At 38.8% G+C, this 19077-nt stretch overlaps 3 protein-coding genes across 5 annotated transcripts in view; 2 read left to right on the top strand and 1 right to left on the bottom strand.

Annotated features, from left to right (window-relative positions):
- On the top strand, positions 1722 to 5387 carry LOC109840191 (ATP-dependent 6-phosphofructokinase 2-like). The gene is given in 5 exon segments (XM_020408736.1): positions 1722 to 1797; positions 4258 to 4437; positions 4439 to 4495; positions 4498 to 4942; positions 4945 to 5387. Coding segments are annotated over 4 exon segments (786 nt in total). The 5' UTR covers positions 1722 to 1797; positions 4258 to 4284; the 3' UTR covers positions 5076 to 5387.
- LOC109840190 (glucan endo-1,3-beta-glucosidase 6-like) lies at positions 7602 to 14230 on the top strand. 3 transcript variants are annotated; one of them, XR_002246813.1, is made up of 4 exons: positions 7602 to 8059; positions 9983 to 11387; positions 13423 to 13498; positions 13798 to 14230. XR_002246813.1 is itself a non-coding variant. In XM_020408735.1 (2 exons), the coding sequence occupies exons 1-2, from the start codon at positions 7725 to 7727 to the stop codon at positions 11097 to 11099; spliced, it is 1452 nt and encodes a 483-aa protein (XP_020264324.1). In that variant the 5' UTR covers positions 7602 to 7724; the 3' UTR covers positions 11100 to 11462. The 3 variants fall into 3 exon arrangements, 1 of the variants encoding a protein (XP_020264324.1); XR_002246814.1 differs by having other exon boundaries at positions 13767 to 14230; XM_020408735.1 differs by lacking the exons at positions 13423 to 13498; positions 13798 to 14230 and having other exon boundaries at positions 9983 to 11462.
- LOC109840192 (39S ribosomal protein L46, mitochondrial-like) overlaps positions 14334 to 19077 on the bottom strand; it is a 7347-nt gene continuing 2603 nt past the window's right edge. The window contains exons 4-6 of the mRNA XM_020408737.1: positions 16548 to 16677; positions 16250 to 16375; positions 14334 to 14818 (exon numbers count right to left, since the gene is read on the bottom strand). Of these exons, the coding sequence (XP_020264326.1) occupies positions 14675 to 14818; positions 16250 to 16375; positions 16548 to 16677 (400 nt within the window). The 3' untranslated portion in view covers positions 14334 to 14674. The remainder of the gene's footprint in view (positions 14819 to 16249; positions 16376 to 16547; positions 16678 to 19077) is intronic.

Below are 19077 nucleotides of genomic sequence, written 5' to 3'. Positions count from 1 at the left end.
GGGGAAAAAGTGGACGGAAATAAACTAAATCATGAGATAGAAAGGCTAATTAGCAATTGAACACCTTAATTAGTTTTCCCTAGTTTGTACTCGTGTACCTGTTTTTTGGGCATCATTTATATACCTTGAAGTTTCTAAAATTTGCAATTTAATACTTTATATTATGCAAACTTGAAAATTTTCTTTGAATCCTATCATATGAAATTCACAAACTAATTTTAGAACTTTCTAGCCCTTATTAATGTTGATGAATATATTGTTAAACATATCATATTTCTATTTTAAAATATAGTTGGAATAGGTTTAAAATGGATCAGAGTATGCTTAACAATATATTCAACAAAAATTAAGGACTAAAAGTTATAAAATTAGCCAACGAGTATCACAGTGGGAATTCGGAGGAAAATTCTCATACTTGCATGAATACGGTATTTAAAGTGCAACTTTTAAAAACTTTAGAGTAAACAAATGTTGTCGGAAACAAGTGAGGGTATATAAATGCAAAATAGAAAAATTGTAAGTTATTTAATTGCTAACTAGCCAAGAAACGAAAAACAATTAAATTGACTCAAACAAAAACTTAAATCAAACGTAGCAAATGTTAGTTCCCAATCATTTTTAATTAAACTAGCCAGGCTAAATTTAGCTCTCGCTTCAAATATCAGGAACAAAAACCCCTTAGCTTTGGAAAATTAATAGAAAACACCCCTAAACTTTTAAAATATCAGAAAACACCTTAAATATGGGGATTTTCACAAAACCCCTTTAACTTTAAAATTTTATCAGAAAACCCCACTTTACTTTGAGAATTAACCAAAAAAGCGCCTAAATTAGGAGGTTTCCCAACAAAATCTCAAAGCTAAGGGGGTTTTCTGATAACCCTTAAAGTTAAGGGCGCTTTTCTGATATTTTCAAAGTTAAAGGCGGTTTTCTGATATACATGCATGCAAGGTTCCGTTTTCGTTTTGGGGCGGGTTCGTGAAAATCCTTGGTCCGGTCTACTTTTACGAGTTGACGAATTGACCCACTCGGTCATTGGTGGGAAAACCGGGTGCCCGTTCCACCCCGCCTCCCCGTTTCCCTGCCCCTCCTCTTTCCCTCTACAGAACGTGCTCCGCTTCCCCCGGTCCCCTCCCCCCACTTTAAATAATAAACCTCCTCCCCACCGAATCGTGCCGTCCACCCCCCTAACAAACAACGCAGATCGCCGAAATGAGCGCCAAGCTAGAACCCGGACCCGACCCCCGCCGATCCCGTCACCCCCTCAACTGAGCTCACCTCCCCCGATCACCTCGGGAGCTCCCCCGCCTCTCCTCGGAGCCCCCAGCACCCAACCCCCTGAGTCTCCAACCCCTACTACCACCCGTTCCGGGCTTTCTACCTCCCCCTCCGAACCTCATCCTCCGCCACATCCTCCTCCGACTCTCCCCCGGGGGCCCCACCGCCCTCCCCTCCCTCGCCATACCGCCGCGCCGGACCGCCCCGCACGTCCACTTCCACCCTCCGCCGCGCTGCGCCCGCCATCCATCCACTTCGCGCCGCGCCTTCTGGCCCCGGCTATGAACACCATCATCCAGCGGAGCCCGTCGTCGCGCCTGTGGGCCTCTACGGCGCCGAGAATTCGGGGTGACCTCCGGGTTTCGGGGTTTCTACACCGACGAGCGGCGGAGCTGCGACCCAGAAGACGCGTGCATGAGTGGGCCACCAAGAGCAGCGCGGCACCGTGCCACCACCTCCAGCGGCGGTTCGACCTGGAAAAAGATCGTGGACGCGATCGAGAGGCGAGGGTTCAATCAGGTAATCTGGGTTTTGATAATTTTTTTTTTTCCTTCTTTTCTTTTGTTAACTGTAACTACTACTAGGCTCGACGATGAGTAAGTAAGCTGAACGAATTGGCCAGATTTGGGTTTGGCTGTTGCAGGCGAAGCTAGCTTATGTTTTGGTGCGTAATTTGGTTCACCTGGGTATTTTTTTTTTTTTAAACAGGGAAGGGCCGTGTTTAATTAGGAGAAGGTTTAGGCTTTTCTGTAACTTTCACGTGCGAGTCGAAGTTCTCTTGTGTTGTTTGTTTCAGAACATTTGTGGCGTATATTGGTTAAGTTATGGGTATTCGTTTACTACTTTGAATAGTCTATAGATGGCACGAGTCGAGTGGTTCGATATTGTTTCAGAACATTAGTGGCGTATATTGGTCAAGTTATGGTTCTGGAGTAGTTAGTAGATAGTGGTCTGCGAGGAGATAGTAGATAAGTTACAGAGGAATGGGATTGTGAATTTTGAAAACTGAACTGGTAGTAGACCCTTGCTCGGACCAATTAGAAGTAGCTGAAGTATGGTTCGTTTGATATGCTGCTGGCTCACTGAGTTTAAATTGGTGGTGGGTCGACTCTGGGTTTTCGATAGTAATCCGCGAAGTTCTCAACTATCGTTGATTCGAAGGTTTTGACTTTGACCTACAATGGTCATTGAAAGAATATTGTACTTAAACCTGTTGAAGTTGGGATTGATTAAAAGGACCATATCTTTCATGTCAGCAGATATTAAGGTGAGCTAAAGAAAGAGAAATTAATCTTGTGTGGTGCCGAGAAATGGGGCAACGAAGAATAAAAACAGGATATGTCAGAAACAAGTGGTGGCTGGATAATGGATAGGGAATGATATATGCCTTTTACCTGATTCAACAGCCTAAATTCCCATTTATTTTCCACTGTACACTGATTTCATGAGTGGAATTCCGATGTTTTGTAGGCTTTTACAACATATGACTAGGGATGCATAACTTATTCATAACTACAACTGATCAAAACACATGACAGTTAGATATTGTAACTGAACTAATAACTACAACTGTTCGAAGTTCATGATGATTTGGTTCTCCCAAAAAAAACGAGCATGATGGACTACTGTCACTGAACTAAACGACACTACTCAATGAATTACTGCAATTTTCTCTAATAAATGTTGAATTAAAAAATTTATCGCATTTAGCTTAGGTATTATTAGAACTGAGGTAAAAAAGGCAATCCTGGAAAATATACAATGTCTTTAGAAACTTTGTAATGGAAGAAGATGTTCCTGCACCATGAGCCATTGATCTTGCTGGACTGTAACATGAGTCAGTGATAATGACTTATGATCCACTTTTACCGGATGTTAATGTAGTAGTCTTGGTCCCAATCTCATATATCAATATTTCTTAGCTCCATATCTGGCATTAAACTCACTCACATATCAACTCCATGAAATATGTGACCAACATATGTCCTCTACAAATTGGCTGAGATGTCAATGGAGGAAACTGCTATCTTATTTGAAATGATTTATCACTTGCAGTAGAGGCTAATTTGTCTGGGAATTGCTCTGCAGCATATATATTATTGATCAATTAAGATTCAGTTTCCTATTTGCTTCATACATCTCTGAAGGCCACTAGTGCTGTAGGCATTATATCCAAGTAAGTTTTTGCTGCCGTCAGTTTTTCTTTAACTCTTAAGGCCAAGACAATGAGATAGAGAGCTCTGGTTCTGAATCTTTGTTCTGCATAGGAATACGATAGTAATGAACACAGCTATCGTGAAAACTCCTTTGCAAGTTATACTTGCCTACTTAGTATTTGTGAAAGTTCTGTAGCCATCTATTTGTAAATTCACTTTATCATATGGATGCCATTATGTATATATATCAGAACTGTTATGCATGTCTCTGAGGTTGACATATCCACATTAGTATGCTAATGAAAGCTCAATCCTAAAGCCTTCCCATTCTATTATTGATGTAACCTTTACGCATTGAGTTAACATCCGATGCATTAAGTATGGAACTTCAAGGAAGAAGTCTTTGCTGGAGAATGGAATATTTTACATGACTCTGTTATGGAACTTACCATCTGCGAGTTGGTATCTTTCTGACAGAAGATAAGGGATATAAGTAGAAGTGATAATTTGACTAGTTCTGTTTCTTGCGACTCCAAAGTAGTCTGGGGCTTGTTGTCTAGATAGCACCATCCGGATCTTAATAGGATATATTGCATTCACCTCAGTGACATTTTTCAACATCTCTATTGATACTATACGCTAGTTACAAATTATGCCCTGATGTATACATGTGCAAGTACATTTGTGTTCTTCCACATTGTCATCGAGCCACACAAGGTTAATTGCACAGGTACACCCGCCGTGCTGTATGGGTATCAGCCCTTGAACTTTTTAGTTATCCTGAAAAAAAATTTATTGCACTTAGACCTCTCTCTCCTCACAGGTATACTGCATAGGGGGTGATGGTACAATGAGGGGAGTCCTCGCGATCTTCAAAGAACTCCAACGGCGCAAACTGAACATATCCATCACTGGCATACCCAAAACCGTCGACAACGACATCGGCATCATCGACCGTTCGTTTGGCTTCCAGACGGCAGTGGAGATGGCGCAACAAGCCCATTAAACGCCGCTTGCGTTTGACGGCCGAGAGTGCCGTCAACGGCATCGGCCTCGTGAAGCCTCATGTGGCGCAAGCACGGGCCACATCGCCCTTCACTCCACCCTCAGCAGCCGCGATGTCGACTGCTGCCTCATCCCCGAAACAGAGTTCTACTTAGAAGGCAAAGGTGGTCTCTTCGAATTCCTCGACCAGACGTTGAAACAAAATGGACACGCTGTGATAGTCGTCGCCGAGGGCGCTGGCCAAGATATGATACCGAGAACCGAGTCTCAGAAGGAGGAGAGAGACGAGTCCGGCAATCCCGTGTTTCTCGACGTGGGCCCGTGGCTGAAGTCGGAGCTGAAGAAATGGTGGGCGAAGGAACATAAGGGGGAGTTACTTACGGTGAAGTATATTGATCCGACGTACATGATAAGGGCAGTACCAGCAAATGCTACCGATAATCTGTACTGCACGTTGCTCGCCCACTCGTCCATTCATGGAGTCATGGCTGGGTACACTGGGTTTCGATCAACGGGAATTACGGGTATATACCCGTGGAGGAGGTGGCGTCGGCGAAGAATGTGGTGGATACAAAGGATCATAAGTGGGCATGGGTCCGGTCGGTGACGAACCAGCCTGATTTCCAAAAGGGGTGAGCTTAAGAAATTAACACGAGCTTTCGATAGAGCCCGGTTCTTTTGGAGGCGGCTGTGAGATCTTTGGAGAATTGTATAATGAGACTACTGAGAGCTTTTACTCTTTGTTGTGGTTGATATTGTGCCGATATGTGCATCTCTTACCCTCATCTATCTGTAGCTGGCGTGGAACTGAGAATGCAACTGGGTGAGATAAAGATTGAGCACCGGGTGCATGCAAAAGCTAATAGTAACGTGTAGGATTATCTATCAGTGTGTTTGATGATTATCATATGTTATCTTCTTATTTGGGGGAGAATATTTATCTAGAAATGAGCTAAATTAGTTGTTGTGTGCAAGTGCAACTTGGAGATAAATAAGGCCAACAAACCAAAGGCAATCTTAAATCTAAAAGTGTACAGTTTGTAGTTTGGGACATGTGGAGTTCGGGCTCCTCACACGTGTAGGTCCAAAGTAGAGGTTTAAACTTTCTTTTCACAGATGTGGGCCCAAAGTAGGAAGTTTAAACTATTTTTTCTACTAAATAATTATGTAGCTTTTAGAAAGTTCTCTCTCCACAAGCCAGGTCCCACCGTCGGCTGGCTTTTGTTACTGTTTATCCACATGGGCTCGTTTCTTTTCGTTGTGCAGTGAAAATTACCACAGCACATATACTTTAATAAGGATTTTTTTTTAAAAAGTAAGTACCCTTTATTTTATTCTTTCATTAAGTTTGCTCTGATTAGGGGCTGTTTGGTTGTATGTTTTTACCATGTAAAATGATGGAAAGTGTAAAAAAAGTGAGTCCTAATGTCAGCTTTCATCACTTTACATTGTTTGTTTAAATTCTTTTTTACATGAAAAGTTTATACCTTTTGATGAGGTGTCACCGAAAGCAAAATCACCAAAATTAGGAGTTATTTTGTTGGAAAGCTTACACAATGTCATAAATGTGTCCAAAAAAATAATAAAAAAGTCAAAATCTTGTAGAAAGTGATGAGGTGGATAACCACTTTCCATTTTGTGTCATAAATACTCTAGTTTACATTATACTATCCAAACAATATTGTAATATTATTATTTTAGGATTCACAAAGATTCCTAACCAAACAATGTAAACACTCGAATGAAAAGTGGTGAGGTGGATAACCACTTTCTATTTTGTGTCATAAATACTCTAGTTTCCTAAAGACATCCAAACAGCCCCTTAGGGGCTGTTTGCTTGCCAAAAAAAAAAGAAGGAAATCAAGGAATAGGAAACCTATTTCCTTAAAAAATTGTTTTATAGTTGTTTGGTTGGCTAAAAAAAGAAGGAAATCAAATAATAGAAGATGATATGAGATGAGTTGTCACCATATTATTGGATGATGTGAGTAATTTTTTAAGAAAAGTTGTTTTGAGGTTGTTTGGTTGGTTAAAAAAGAAGGAAATCAAAGAATAGGAAACCTATTTCTTATAATAGGTTATTCTCTTGTGTTTGGTTCATTCTTAAAAAATAGGAGATGAGATGAGATGAGATGAGTTGTCATTATATTATTGGATGATGTGACACACACTTAAGGAAATCAATTTCCTTGTTTTTTTGGAGGAAATGGGTGGAGATGAAATGGAGATGAGATGAGATGAGTTGTCATAATATTATTGGATGATGTGGATTATTTTTAAAGATGAGATGGGATGGAGATGAGATGAGTTGGATGATGTGACTCATTTCTTTTGTTTAGTTTATTTTATTGGATGATATGAGATGAGTTGTTGGGTGAAAATAATATTTTATTGGATGATGTGGATGAGTTATTGGATAAAAATAATATTTTATTGGATATTGTGGGTAAGTTTTAGGGATGGAAATGGTGGAAATTAAACTTTTAGAGATTTCCAAGTTACAATTTCCTATTCTTGGTAGCCTACTTATTTTAATATATAAGTTTTTCCTTACAAGGATCTAAGATCATGTTTAATAAGTTTACTTCTCTTATTTTCTTATAAGCAGAAGATAATAAATTGAGATTTTCCAACTTAATTTTTTTGGCACCTATAAAAAGATTTATTTATTGATATTAAAAGATTATTTTGCACTCTAACGAAATAAGTAAAAATATAAGTAACTTATAAGCCCTTGTAAAATAAGCATCCGGCAAACATGCTCTTAGTCTTTCTCTAGACGCCTTAAATATATACTAAATACTTAGGAAGAATTACACCGCCTCTTGCAAAAAACAGAGAAGCTCTTAATACATCTTTTAATTAATCATATATATTGTTGCCCGCCAAAGAAATATATTCTAGTTACATTCCACTAATCCAAACTTACGGGTACGAGTCACTCCTGATCCGACCCGTTAACATCTATACCCTGTACAGTCAAAAAGTTCGAACTGACGTAATCTGCTACCAACCAGTAGTAAAAAAAAGACAAAATATTATCTTAAAATAATTCAGGCAGGTTAACTTTACTCAAACTGATTACTCCATTTAAACCGACTCTCTCTTCTCTAATTAAAACACTCAACGAGTTAACATCCCTTCATTCTTCACGCTCTTCACACTAAACCCAAGATACCATTTTTATTCACGCTTTCCCCTCCCTCAGTTAGAGAGAGAGAGAGAGAGAGAGCCAAAAAAAAAAAAAACTGTTTTTGAACCCATTTTCCCATTCTCCAGGCAAAAATGGCTGCAACCCATTTTTCTCTGCCCCTTTTGCTTCTCCTTAGATTTGTTCTCGTTGTGGAATCTGGTATTGGAGTGAACTGGGGGAGTCTGTCCACTCACAGGCTGCCACCTCCCATTGTTGTGGATCTGCTGAGAGAGAACAAGATTGAGAAGGTGAAGCTGTTTGATTCTGACCCAGATGCGCTCAGAGCTTTGATGGGTAGTGGGATTCAAGTTATGATTGGGATTCCTAATGAGATGCTTGGGGTTTTGAGCGCCTCTGCTGCTGCTGCTGATTTGTTTGTTAGCCAGAATGTGTCTAGATATTTGATTAAAGGTGGTGCTGATATTAGGTATGATGGGTTTAATTTAAAAATTTTGGTTATTCTGTTCTTTTATTGGTTTATTAAATTTTGTATATTGGGTTTTTGAAAAATGGGTTGTTTTTGTTGGTTATGCTTGGGATGTTGTTTGTTGATGTTGTGTTGGTTTATGTCTAGTTGTGCTAAAATCAGGTACCAGTGAATGAAATAGTTGGTAGGGAATTAGGAGCAAATGAAATGTTATATAACATTTTCCTTTGGTTAAAAGGGTGGAGAACAATTCTTTTTAAAATTTGGGTTGTTTTTGTTGGTTATGTTTGGGATATTGTTTATTGTTTATTGATGTTAGTTGTGCTGGTTTATGACTAGTTGTGCTAAAATCAGGTGCCAGTGAATGAAATAGTTTGTAGAGAATTAGGAGCAAATGAAATGTTATATAACATTTTCCTTTGGTTAAAAGGGTGGAGAACAATTCTCAATATTTACTTGACCATATTCACCTAGGATCCAGTATAAACTTTTGCTTCATTAGTAGAATAAGTTTTTGACTTCTCCCAAACTAAAATGCCTCTGATTTTCGTCTTAAGTTGTTCTCTTTCCATTATGCGAAGTCTTCCACTTTCAGTCAGTTGCATGAAGGAAAGGAGTTCCCTGAGTTTTCTGTTACTTTCATTGAGTCCCAATATTGGCAAGTGATTGTACCCACTTCGATTACCATTATTCGGCCAGCCCAAAACTCCTAAGGAAAAAAACCCCATTACCCCCGCAGTTCGCCAGGACACGCGATGGTATGGAAAAAGGAGGCAGGCCTGTTCAGTTGCAACGATTTGACAGCTAAGATGTGTAGAAGTTTTTTCAAATAGGATGCCTAGTTTAGGTATTATGAAGTATTGATACTTCAAGCTAGGAGCTGTATGTGTGCTCCATACCAATCAAATACTCTGTAAGCCACATTTTCAATGCAGCTCTTTCGATGTACCTAAAATTATAATTTCCAAGACATATTTATTATGTGCATGATATGTGTCACACAAAAGATCAAGACTTAAAAAAGCTAAGTCGATATTTATTTAACAGTTCTCCATGTTTCCATGTGATTTGTGGATAGTAAAAACAACGAGAAAGCATTTATTCCAATTTTTAGGGTCGGCTACATGAATCATATTCTTCCAATAGTAGAGGATTCATGTTCACGTGGATCCGACTATGGTTTACACTTGTTGGCTACCTAACGCAACCCTCCTCTTTTATCTTGGCTTGGGACAAGCAGTATTGGCAATAAAATAAGGCCCACACTGGCAGAGCTAAGTAAGCAAATGAGAGTGATAATGCATCACGTATTGGTGTGTGTAGGTTTTCCTATTTTTATTGTACTAGCTATGATGTGCAACTTAAGTTAGACCTATAGTTGTCTCTCCGACAAACACTTGGGACTTTAAATTTATGAACCAACTGCGAAAATATGTAGTTTTGGTCCTAACCACAAATCTTAGCCTACAGTAGTTTGAGGTTTTTGGTCAGTGACTCAAATCTTGTTCTAAACCTGGACTGGCCTTCTTGGTCTCTAGATGATGATGCCAGGTTATATTCTCACTAGATGTTATCATGTTATATTGAAACCATAGCAAGCATAGTTATTCATCTTTCAAGGATTACCGTGTAGCTGGCATGCACTGTGCACATGACGCATTTTAATATATACTCAAGTTAGCAGTTTCATTAACAGTTCCATGTAACATTTCATATTTTTTCTGCAAATTTACCTCATCTATGTAACTTTTGTATAGCAGTTGCTATGATTCATGCATCTCACCCAGCGATTTTTGCTGAGGACCAAACTTGGTCTGAATATCAGATTTGTGATGTATTAGGATTTTCTCTTAATGTTACATTCTACTGCTATCTTGTTAATCTCTTATTTAAATAAACATTTAGCTATTGGGATTATTGCAGGTATATTGCTGTCGGAAATGAGCCCTTCCTCACAAGCTACCAGGGTCAGTTTCAGTCCCTAGTCCTTCCTGCAATGGCCAATGTTCAGCAATCACTTGTGAAAGCAAACCTCGCAAGCTATGTAAAGCTCGTAGTCCCTTGTAATGCTGATGCTTATGAATCCTCCCTTCCTTCTCAAGGAACGTTCAGGCCCGAATTAACCCAAATCATGACGCAGCTCCTTTCCTTTCTCAACTCAAATGGAGCTCCATTCGTAGTCAATATCTACCCTTTTCTTAGCCTCTACGGTAACACAGAGTTCCCCCAAGATTACGCTTTTTTTGATGGTTCTTCTCATCCCGTCACAGATGGCCAGAATATATACTACAATGCTTTTGATGGAAATTACGATACCTTAGTTGCTGCCCTCAATAAGATTGGCTATGGCCAAATGCCCATCGTTATAGGTGAAGTCGGTTGGCCTACTGACGGTGCAACGAGTGCAAATCTTAGCGCAGCGAGAGCCTTTAACCAAGGTCTCATCAGTCATGTTCTTAGTAACAAAGGGACACCTCTAAGACCTGGGGTTCCTCCTGCAGATATATATCTCTTCAGTTTATTCGATGAAGGCCAAAAGAGTGTGCTTCCCGGGAATTTTGAGAGGCACTGGGGGATTTTCTCCTTCGACGGACAAGCAAAGTACCCTTTAAACCTCGGTTTGGGAAGCGGGGGACTAAGGAACGCTAGAGAAGTTCGATATCTACCACCTAGATGGTGTGTCGCTAATCCATCTAAGAATCTCGATGGGGTCTCAAATCATATGAAACTGGCTTGCAGCGTCGCAGATTGTACAACCCTCAGCTACGGAGGATCGTGTAATGAAATTGGAGAGAAGGGTAATATTTCGTATGCCTTCAATAGTTACTACCAGTTACAGAAGCAGGATCCGAGGAGTTGTGATTTCGATGGGCTTGGAATGGTGACTTTCCTCGATCCTTCGGTTGGTGATTGCCGTTTTTTGGTTGGAGTCAATGATATTAAGTCTTCTTCTTCTTGCCTTAGTCGTGGGATTTTCGGTGGGATTTGGGTTACGATAGTGTGGGTGTTAGTATATCTAAGAGTGCTTAATACTTCATGAAGAATGATTTCTGAGGATCACTTCTTCGTAGTAGGGAATGAACTCTCGAAAAAGTTCAACAGATTTACTGTTACTTGACGTAGAAATTTTATTAGTCGATGCTTAAAGTTCAACAGATTTGGTCAATTCACAGATTATGATCCTGCAGAAGTGTGCCTGAGCTTTTTTGGTCTCTTGCGATGTTGAGTGAATTTTGTGAAGGGGGCCTTTCCTCAGACTACCTGCCTGATTGTAGTAAATGAGACCGAGAAGATAATTCTGATGCCTTGTGCTCTCCTTTTTGTTATGGTATGTACGGTTGATGGATTCTGATCTTAATCTCTTTTATTTTTCTGTCATCAACTTGAATATAAATTTTAATAATCTGCGGGTCTTATGGTGAATGGAAGGCAAAACTTGCATATTCTTTTTTTTTAATAATTCGGAAGTCAATGCTTTTTGGAACCGAACCTAAGAACATAGGAGCCATATTAGAACATCCTAACCGTCCGGACCGCTGATGTGGGTACCTATTCTTGAATTTAAAATGTTTAATATTTGCTCTATAGGCATGGATGTCGAAATTTAACTTGGAAAATAATATGCTTCTCTGGTGCTTGTATGGCTATCGCTCAAAAGTAGACCAGGTTCAAAACCTGGTTCAATTTTGACAAGAACCCTGATTAGGAAAAATCGGGCCAAAGCTGACCCAGGTTTTTTAGGTAAAACACGGGCCACTAAATCCCCCTGTTAAACTGGGTCAGCGCTGGTCCTGACCTAGTTTTACACAATTTGCCACACACGGCCACACAATATATACATTACATATAGCAAAGCGTGTGCTTGTAGCTGGTAACTACTGGATGGTTTGCTTGAAATTAGGAGAGAGAGAAATACCGAAGGCGAAGTTTTAGACAGTGAATCTCAACTTGGTTTGCTCCAGCCTCCAGGGCATCGAGCTGATCTTTCATCGAACAAGTGAACAACTAAAATGGGGATGTCTGCAGCTTAAGCTTTGAAGATTTTACCACCCACGTCTACAAAGAGCTGATTTAACTAGAAGAAAATAATAAATAAGAAGATACGCAGACGGCTGACATCTATTCCTTTATATACAAATAGGAGGATCAGAGATTCACTGTTCATGCTACAGTAAATACGACAGCAACATTTACTATAGCATTATTAATGCAGCTAATAGTTAATTAAAAATATTACTGTAGCACACGGGGTATACTTTAGCGTTTAAAAGGTACTGTAGCAGAGCTGGATACTGTAGCAATTTTAAAAATTCAAATCATGACTTACTAAAAAAAGGGATTACTGTAGCAAAAAAAAAAAACCGTGCAAAGCACGGACCGCAAACTATATAAAAAGGAGAACCAACCATCACTATTCATACTGCCTGCAGTAATCTACACTTATATTAATATTATTACTGTAGCGTATAGAAATCAGGATGCTCCGGTGATTTTTAAAAAGTAGCGCACGAAGATACTTTAGCACTTTTGAAAAAATTGTCCCGGAGACGAGATGCAAAATATTACTGTAGTATTTAAAACCGGAATTACTGTAGCATAAAAAATAATAATGCACCGTATGTCGTGCTTTGCACGGTGTTCACACTAGTGATGTTAAATAGGACCAAGTTCAATGGGATTTTCAGCCAAACAACAAAACTCATAAATAATCCGAGTTTTTAAACGCCAAACTAACTCGATTCTTTAATGAACGGCAGAAAATAATTCTTAAGTTGGAGTGTTTTCTTCCTTCTTTTAAAACATATTAACCGGGTTAACGCTAGATTTAGGCCCCCCCTTCCATCGTCACATCTCCAATTGAGAAACTATTTTCTCGATCATAATCAATCAAATGATTGTAATTCACGTCCAATATTACACGGGCACAGTCGAAAAGTGGTGTCTTTATTGTACAAGTCCGTAACGCTGTAACAATTATAGCATAATTATGTATAATTATAATGTGGAAAAAATTCATTATTAGGTGAGACATGGACTTCTCTTTTATACAAACTAAATAAGATTTCATGATACGCATGCTAGAGTTAATGATCGCCTATGATGGAATATGCTCATGGTCCTCCGCACCTTTGCTTTGAATTAAAGCTTCACTGTTCTCCTATTCTTTCACCATTTAATACGTATATATGTGCATTAGCATTTCCAAACCTCAACTTCAGATCATTCCTTTTATGGAGGTAATCTCTCTCTCTCTCTCTCTTCATTCATTTTTTTGCAACATTTTCTCAAAACGACAAGCATCTAAATTCCAAAATAATAATAATAATAAGACGAGGGAATTCTCTTATTATTTCTCCACTCAGGTGGTCGAGCTTAAGGTGCGATTACATTGCAAAGCATGTGAGAAATCAGTGAGGAAGACGCTATCCAATCTAAAAGGTACCTCACAAGGGCTCTGACTACTTTTTATTTAATTTAAATCTTGATGACATTTCTATGATTGCTCTTTCGTGAACTGAAGTCAGTACGTGGTTTTTGTTCATATTCGGCAATGACAATCCCTTCGCTCTATAAACTAGCTGTTTTTGTATCTTTTTACCTGATTCGCTTATGTGCATGGTGTACATTTCTCGGTGTTTTCTTATTGTTTACTATCAATAAACCTTTTCTCGTAAATACTATATCTCAGCGTTTCTCTTATTCTTAGACACGGATGGCTCGATAAAATTTCTTTACAGGGGTCACATGTGTCGAAATAGATGTCGTATCGAGCAAACTCACAGTTTTGGGCTATATCGATCAGAACACGGTCGTTAAAGCAGTACGCAAAACTGGCAGAATTGCATCAGACTGGTCATATCATCGTCATACTGCTCGCAATGGTAACTTCATATGCTCTGGCTGTGAATCTGGAAGAAGAGTTACAGTATCAGGCGCGACACAAGAGCACAGCGAAGAAACTAAAGCTCCAATAATGAAGAAAAGTTTCTTGAAGCGAAAGTCTTATTTCTCGCATAGATTCCTTATGGCCGTGTGCTTAAAGGGGAAATAGTCAGATTGTTCCAATTTCCAATATTTACCCCTATAGGGATAAGTTGTATTGATCATACTTTTCTACGAAGGGTGAACTACTGTAAATGCCCGAATCAATAAGATTGTTGTTAAAATTAAGATCTTATTGACAGTCATAGAAACAGATATTGAAAGAGAAGAGACGCTTGCCTCCCTCTCCAGCAATTTTTTTCTCTAAAAGCAAACATACCAGCTCTCAGACTGCCGGAGTGAAAATTTAAATAAACTAACAGTTCTCAAATAGTCTGGCAGAGATCTACAAAGTTGGATATTCAAGTTTCAGGATTATTAACACAGGGATGTAGCATACTCTGTTGTGGTCATCTACTGAATCGACAATGAAGAATTTCCTGACTACAGATGATATAAAAAAAAACTTCCAGCTCGGGATGTCTCTGCTGACAAATAAATACTTCCATAGCAAAGAACACATGGTTTCAACCAGGATCACTGAAGTTAAAGTTTGTCCTCAAAACTCACACCGATGGGGGTCTATACCTACATTGCTTAAAGATGCATCTTATATCAGCTCTGTGATTGCCTTCAGCTAATGATCATCTGGTTGAAGAATGAAGCTTTTTCTGGAAAATATTCCATCAGTTCATCCTTTGTCACCCAGACATAATCCTCGCAATTCCCAATACTTAATTTGCTGGTCCCGATTACTTGCGATTTGAAAAAGAATTGCTGCAAATCAAAACAAGAAAAAATTATATTACAAAGAAAATGCTTCTAAAATATACTTAGGTATATAGTTTGACCCATTTGATACAGAAACTCAACAAAGTTAATGTCCCTGTAATTTTTAGGATTTCTGTGAAATTTCAATTAGAGAATTTATACCAATTAGATGTTATGCTGATGGTAATGGAGTAAAATGGAATCGAATCTTGCAATTTCAACACATCATATTGGTAATGTGAACATAATCTTTTCTTCATCGGTCTTAAAATAACTTAATGGAGAAGATAGCTGTCAACAGAAAATAATGGAAGAATAGGATTCCTATAGATGGCCCCCAAATTTTGGGATAAAAACTTTGTTGTTGCCATTCTTGTAGTACCCAAATAGAATCTGCAAATGAAAATTTTCAAATCCAGTGTGGAGCAGAAAGGGTAGAACATTAGGTTACATAACTTTATCTATTACTTCATATGTATCAAACCCAAATTTAAGGTAATTTAAACAAGCCTAAAAACAAAGATGAAACATGGTTAGAATATATTAACTCTGCAAGAAAACAAACCTGTAAGTGTTTTAATAGTCTTAGCAGTTAAAAAGATTGAATTCTGATACGTATCATCTTGCTGCCAGGGAAAGGTAAATCAAACTATGGCATGAAACTATACAGCAAACACCAAAGGGTGTGTTTGACAACCCTTTAAAAATGGGTCAGGGCTGACCCTGGCTCAGTTTAGGGTGTTTTTAAGAAAAGTGGAGTTTTAGGATATGCCCCCAACTAAAATAATACTAAAAAGGAGTAGTTAACTCGTAGTTAACTCGTTCAAGAAATGGATTTGTATCTGGGTAGCAGCTTGCGCCTTGTAGTGAATGATGAGCTATTTAAAAGGTAAATAATATGTACACGTAAATAGAAGAGGAAGAAGAAGAAAAAGAATTTAGTAATTAGAGGCTATATTATCTCCATACAAGTATGAAGTAGGACTTTAGAAAGATATATAAGTTCCAAAAGCAGTTAAGGTTCTAAAAAAATAATTACATTTGAAAAGTAGATTTTGCTCTTTCGAAGGAGAAGATATTTCTGAAGGTTAGCTTGTTTTCAGGAACTATTTAGTGCACATCTCTCAGCGATTTCCAGTTCAGGATTACTAGATCTGTGACATAATAATATGGCACTGCATATTTCTTTAAATGATAAGGGGCAGCAAGCAAGAGCCAATATAGGTACTGTCTGCTCTGTAAATCTTATTCACAATAGATCAAAAAGAAAACATTACTTCGGATATCCATGGATGCCAACAATAAAAAAAAAATCCACTCTGCAAATTTTATTCAAAACAAATTTTAGAATCAGATATTTCAAAAGTCAGCATATGAATACTTGAAATGTAAGTTGGTAAGGGCAATGGGGGAACTTTGAAGTATGGATGTGGCTACCTTAAATGATGGAGTGTCTGGTAAATCTTCTGTTGGACCTATTGTCATATGAGCCATGGGAGCGTTTCCAACAAAATATGTATTCAGCAGTCCTCCAAGCACAGATTTTAATGCGGATTCTGCACACTGAAATTTAAGGATTTGAAATGGTACTATCGAATCAGTTCTTCAGTAAATTTCTTTAAAACAGATGGGACTACGAGGCCATGTGAAGAATATCAAATAAAGAAGGATCAAGTAGGTACAAACAGTATATTTATAACTTGTAAATGCAGCAGGAGAAACTATAAGAGTTTACCAATCGCAAAGTTTCTTCGTTTTCATAAACCTTCTCGGGAAAATGCCAAACAGGCTTCTTGTCAGGAGCTCCATATGAGGTACCATAAAGGAGAAGATAAAGTCTTCTATCAAGTGCTCTCTGCAATGACCTTATGAAGCAGAACGAAAGCAAACATAAGAAAAAAATAGACTGGCGAAATAACTAGGAATGTTTGATCAGTTTCACCGAACAGTGTGATCTTGAAGTTTGATATGTGGGTATGGTGAAAGTTAAATCTCCAGTTCTCCAAATTATCAGTGCATCCAAATACAAAACTGTACAATTTATAACGTAAATAAACATTATAAGTGAATGATATCTAAACAAATCCTCCAAGGCTCATAAGTACTGGATAGTACTATAACATGCATCCATAAGGATGATCATCGTGGAAGGCAAGCCTCATTCAGGATGGAAATCTTAACCGTTCAATTTCTAACTTCTTTCAGAACAGCAGCCATGCCTTATAGGTCCTGTCCCGTCAAGGTGATTTTTTGAAACTTTATTGACCATCATTTGCATATCTTTTGCAATTTTCTAATAATGGAAATGATTAATAATTTCACTTGAATCACTTCTTAATAAGGACTCTTGTATCCTGACAACATATTTTATGCCACGCAAATATCGCACACATATTTTTCATTTCCTTTCGAGGACTAAATTTTGTGCTCAGAAAATGAAATCACGCCACTGTAGGCTTGTTCAGCAATTATGTAATAATTCCTCAATCTTATAGCCCATTAACGTTTTGGACACTTAGCAGATTCTATGCACATGTAACACCAAAAATAATAGTTGATATCCAAATACAGTATTGAACTCAAATCTCCGATACATTAAGTTGCACCATGAGAACCTGGTTTAAAAGCAGCTACCCTGCCTACATCAGTCTTCCTAATGTACTAGTCTACAAGGGCTAAAGTATCATTTACCTTTAAACTGTCAAAAAGATTAACTTAAATGTTGACATTTCACAATAAATATTCAAAATAAAATTTCCTATTTGCGTCAGTATAGTATTGTTCAAAGATCTATCGTATGGGCATATCCATAGTTTTAAAAAGCAATCTAGGCACCCGCCTAGGTCTTGGAAGTGCCTAGGGAACATGGACCATTATGTAGACTACAAACCTTTGGTCGTGGTCTGATTTCCTCCGCTGTCGCCCCCGCGTTCTCCGACCTCCCTAGTTTCCTTCACCGACTCCGAGCACCTCCTCCACCTCCCCTAATCTTCAGAGAAATCTCCTCCACCTCCAATTAAACAACAAAAAAACAACGCGGTCGTCTAGGCGCCTAGGCGCTAAGCGCCAGATCGACGCCTAGAAGCCCCTAGCGCTTTATGTGCAAATGCCACACGTATTGAGGCAAGAAATCACACATAACTAAGACACTTCCATAGTTGCCTGACTTGTCTCCCTGCCATATGGAAGTTATTGGTCTTAGAGATGTGGTGTTTTCACGAATTTTGTCATTTCAAAACCATATAAATGTCACAAAGCTTGCAAATTAAGTCCCACTAGCTATGTTACCCGGGTACTTCTATAATGAAGCCGTACCCGTCTCGGACACGTACCCAACACTTTCCCGTACCCAAACTTTATGGACACTTCTTGGACATATGATGCGAAACAATGTGATGCAGGTATGAAGATTAACGACAACAATGCTTCGCCAAATCAGCGATCGATCTAGACAGGAAGCTCTAGAATAAAGTGTAGCTTTCGATGGATTTTAAGCAAAAGTTACAATGTACTAAGTTCAAATCTTTCGTAAATGATCCAGAAAATAAATGTAATGATTCGTTCTCTCAATATAGTTCAAATTGTAATATTTAGATAAGTAAAAGTACTTAGCAACAGATTCGCTCGCTCACTTAATCAAACTGAATACAGCACAAATACAATTGATAATAATATTGATAGCAACATGCAAGCAAAAGCGGTTCCGAAAATATTTGGGCGAAAGAAAGTTAAACCTTCGTCGGGTTGAACTGGTTCGACGGGAGGCTCCTCTGGTGGTGGTTCGTACACGCCAAAAATGAGGGGAGGAAGTTCTCCTCCGAGAGCCACGTAATTGGGATGAAGTGGCGCGTCTGGACTGAAACGCCTATGAAACGAACTGATACCTAACTGAGCTTCCACACTACCGACAATCTGATGAGTCACACGCTCAACGTACTCGGGCACGCTCTCGAATGACTGATAATCAAACCACGGGGAAAGTTGTAGATCTACTATGCCGGTCTCTGGATCTAGCATGAGTCCGTCATCAGCATCAGGATCAGCCATACACCAACAGAATCGAGCAATCACGAATACAGATCAATACAAATGAACCCAAAATAAACAGATCTGAACCACTTTGACTCGGGTCAGATCTGACCCAAAGTAACCAATCAAATAGATAAGGGTCTGAATAACTGGATCCGTTCTCAATATCTTTTTCCCCTCTTCACTCGTTCTGAGGAAAGAAAGAGGCACTGTAGGGGAGGAGGACTAGGCGGGCG

The sequence above is a fragment of the Asparagus officinalis genome, chromosome 5 (genome assembly GCF_001876935.1).
Source record: "Asparagus officinalis chromosome 5, Aspof.V1, whole genome shotgun sequence".
NCBI classification, from domain to species: Eukaryota; Viridiplantae; Streptophyta; class Magnoliopsida; order Asparagales; family Asparagaceae; genus Asparagus; species Asparagus officinalis.
This window is presented reverse-complemented; position numbering and strand designations above follow the sequence as displayed.

Coding starts and splice junctions, on each gene's coding strand:
- LOC109840190 (XM_020408735.1), top strand. CDS start 7,725: ATGGCTGCAACCCATTTTTCTCTGCCCCTTTTGCTTCTCCTTAGATTT. Junction 8,060..9,982: donor AAAGGTGGTGCTGATATTAG/GTATGATGGGTT, acceptor GGATTATTGCAG/GTATATTGCTGTCGGAAATG.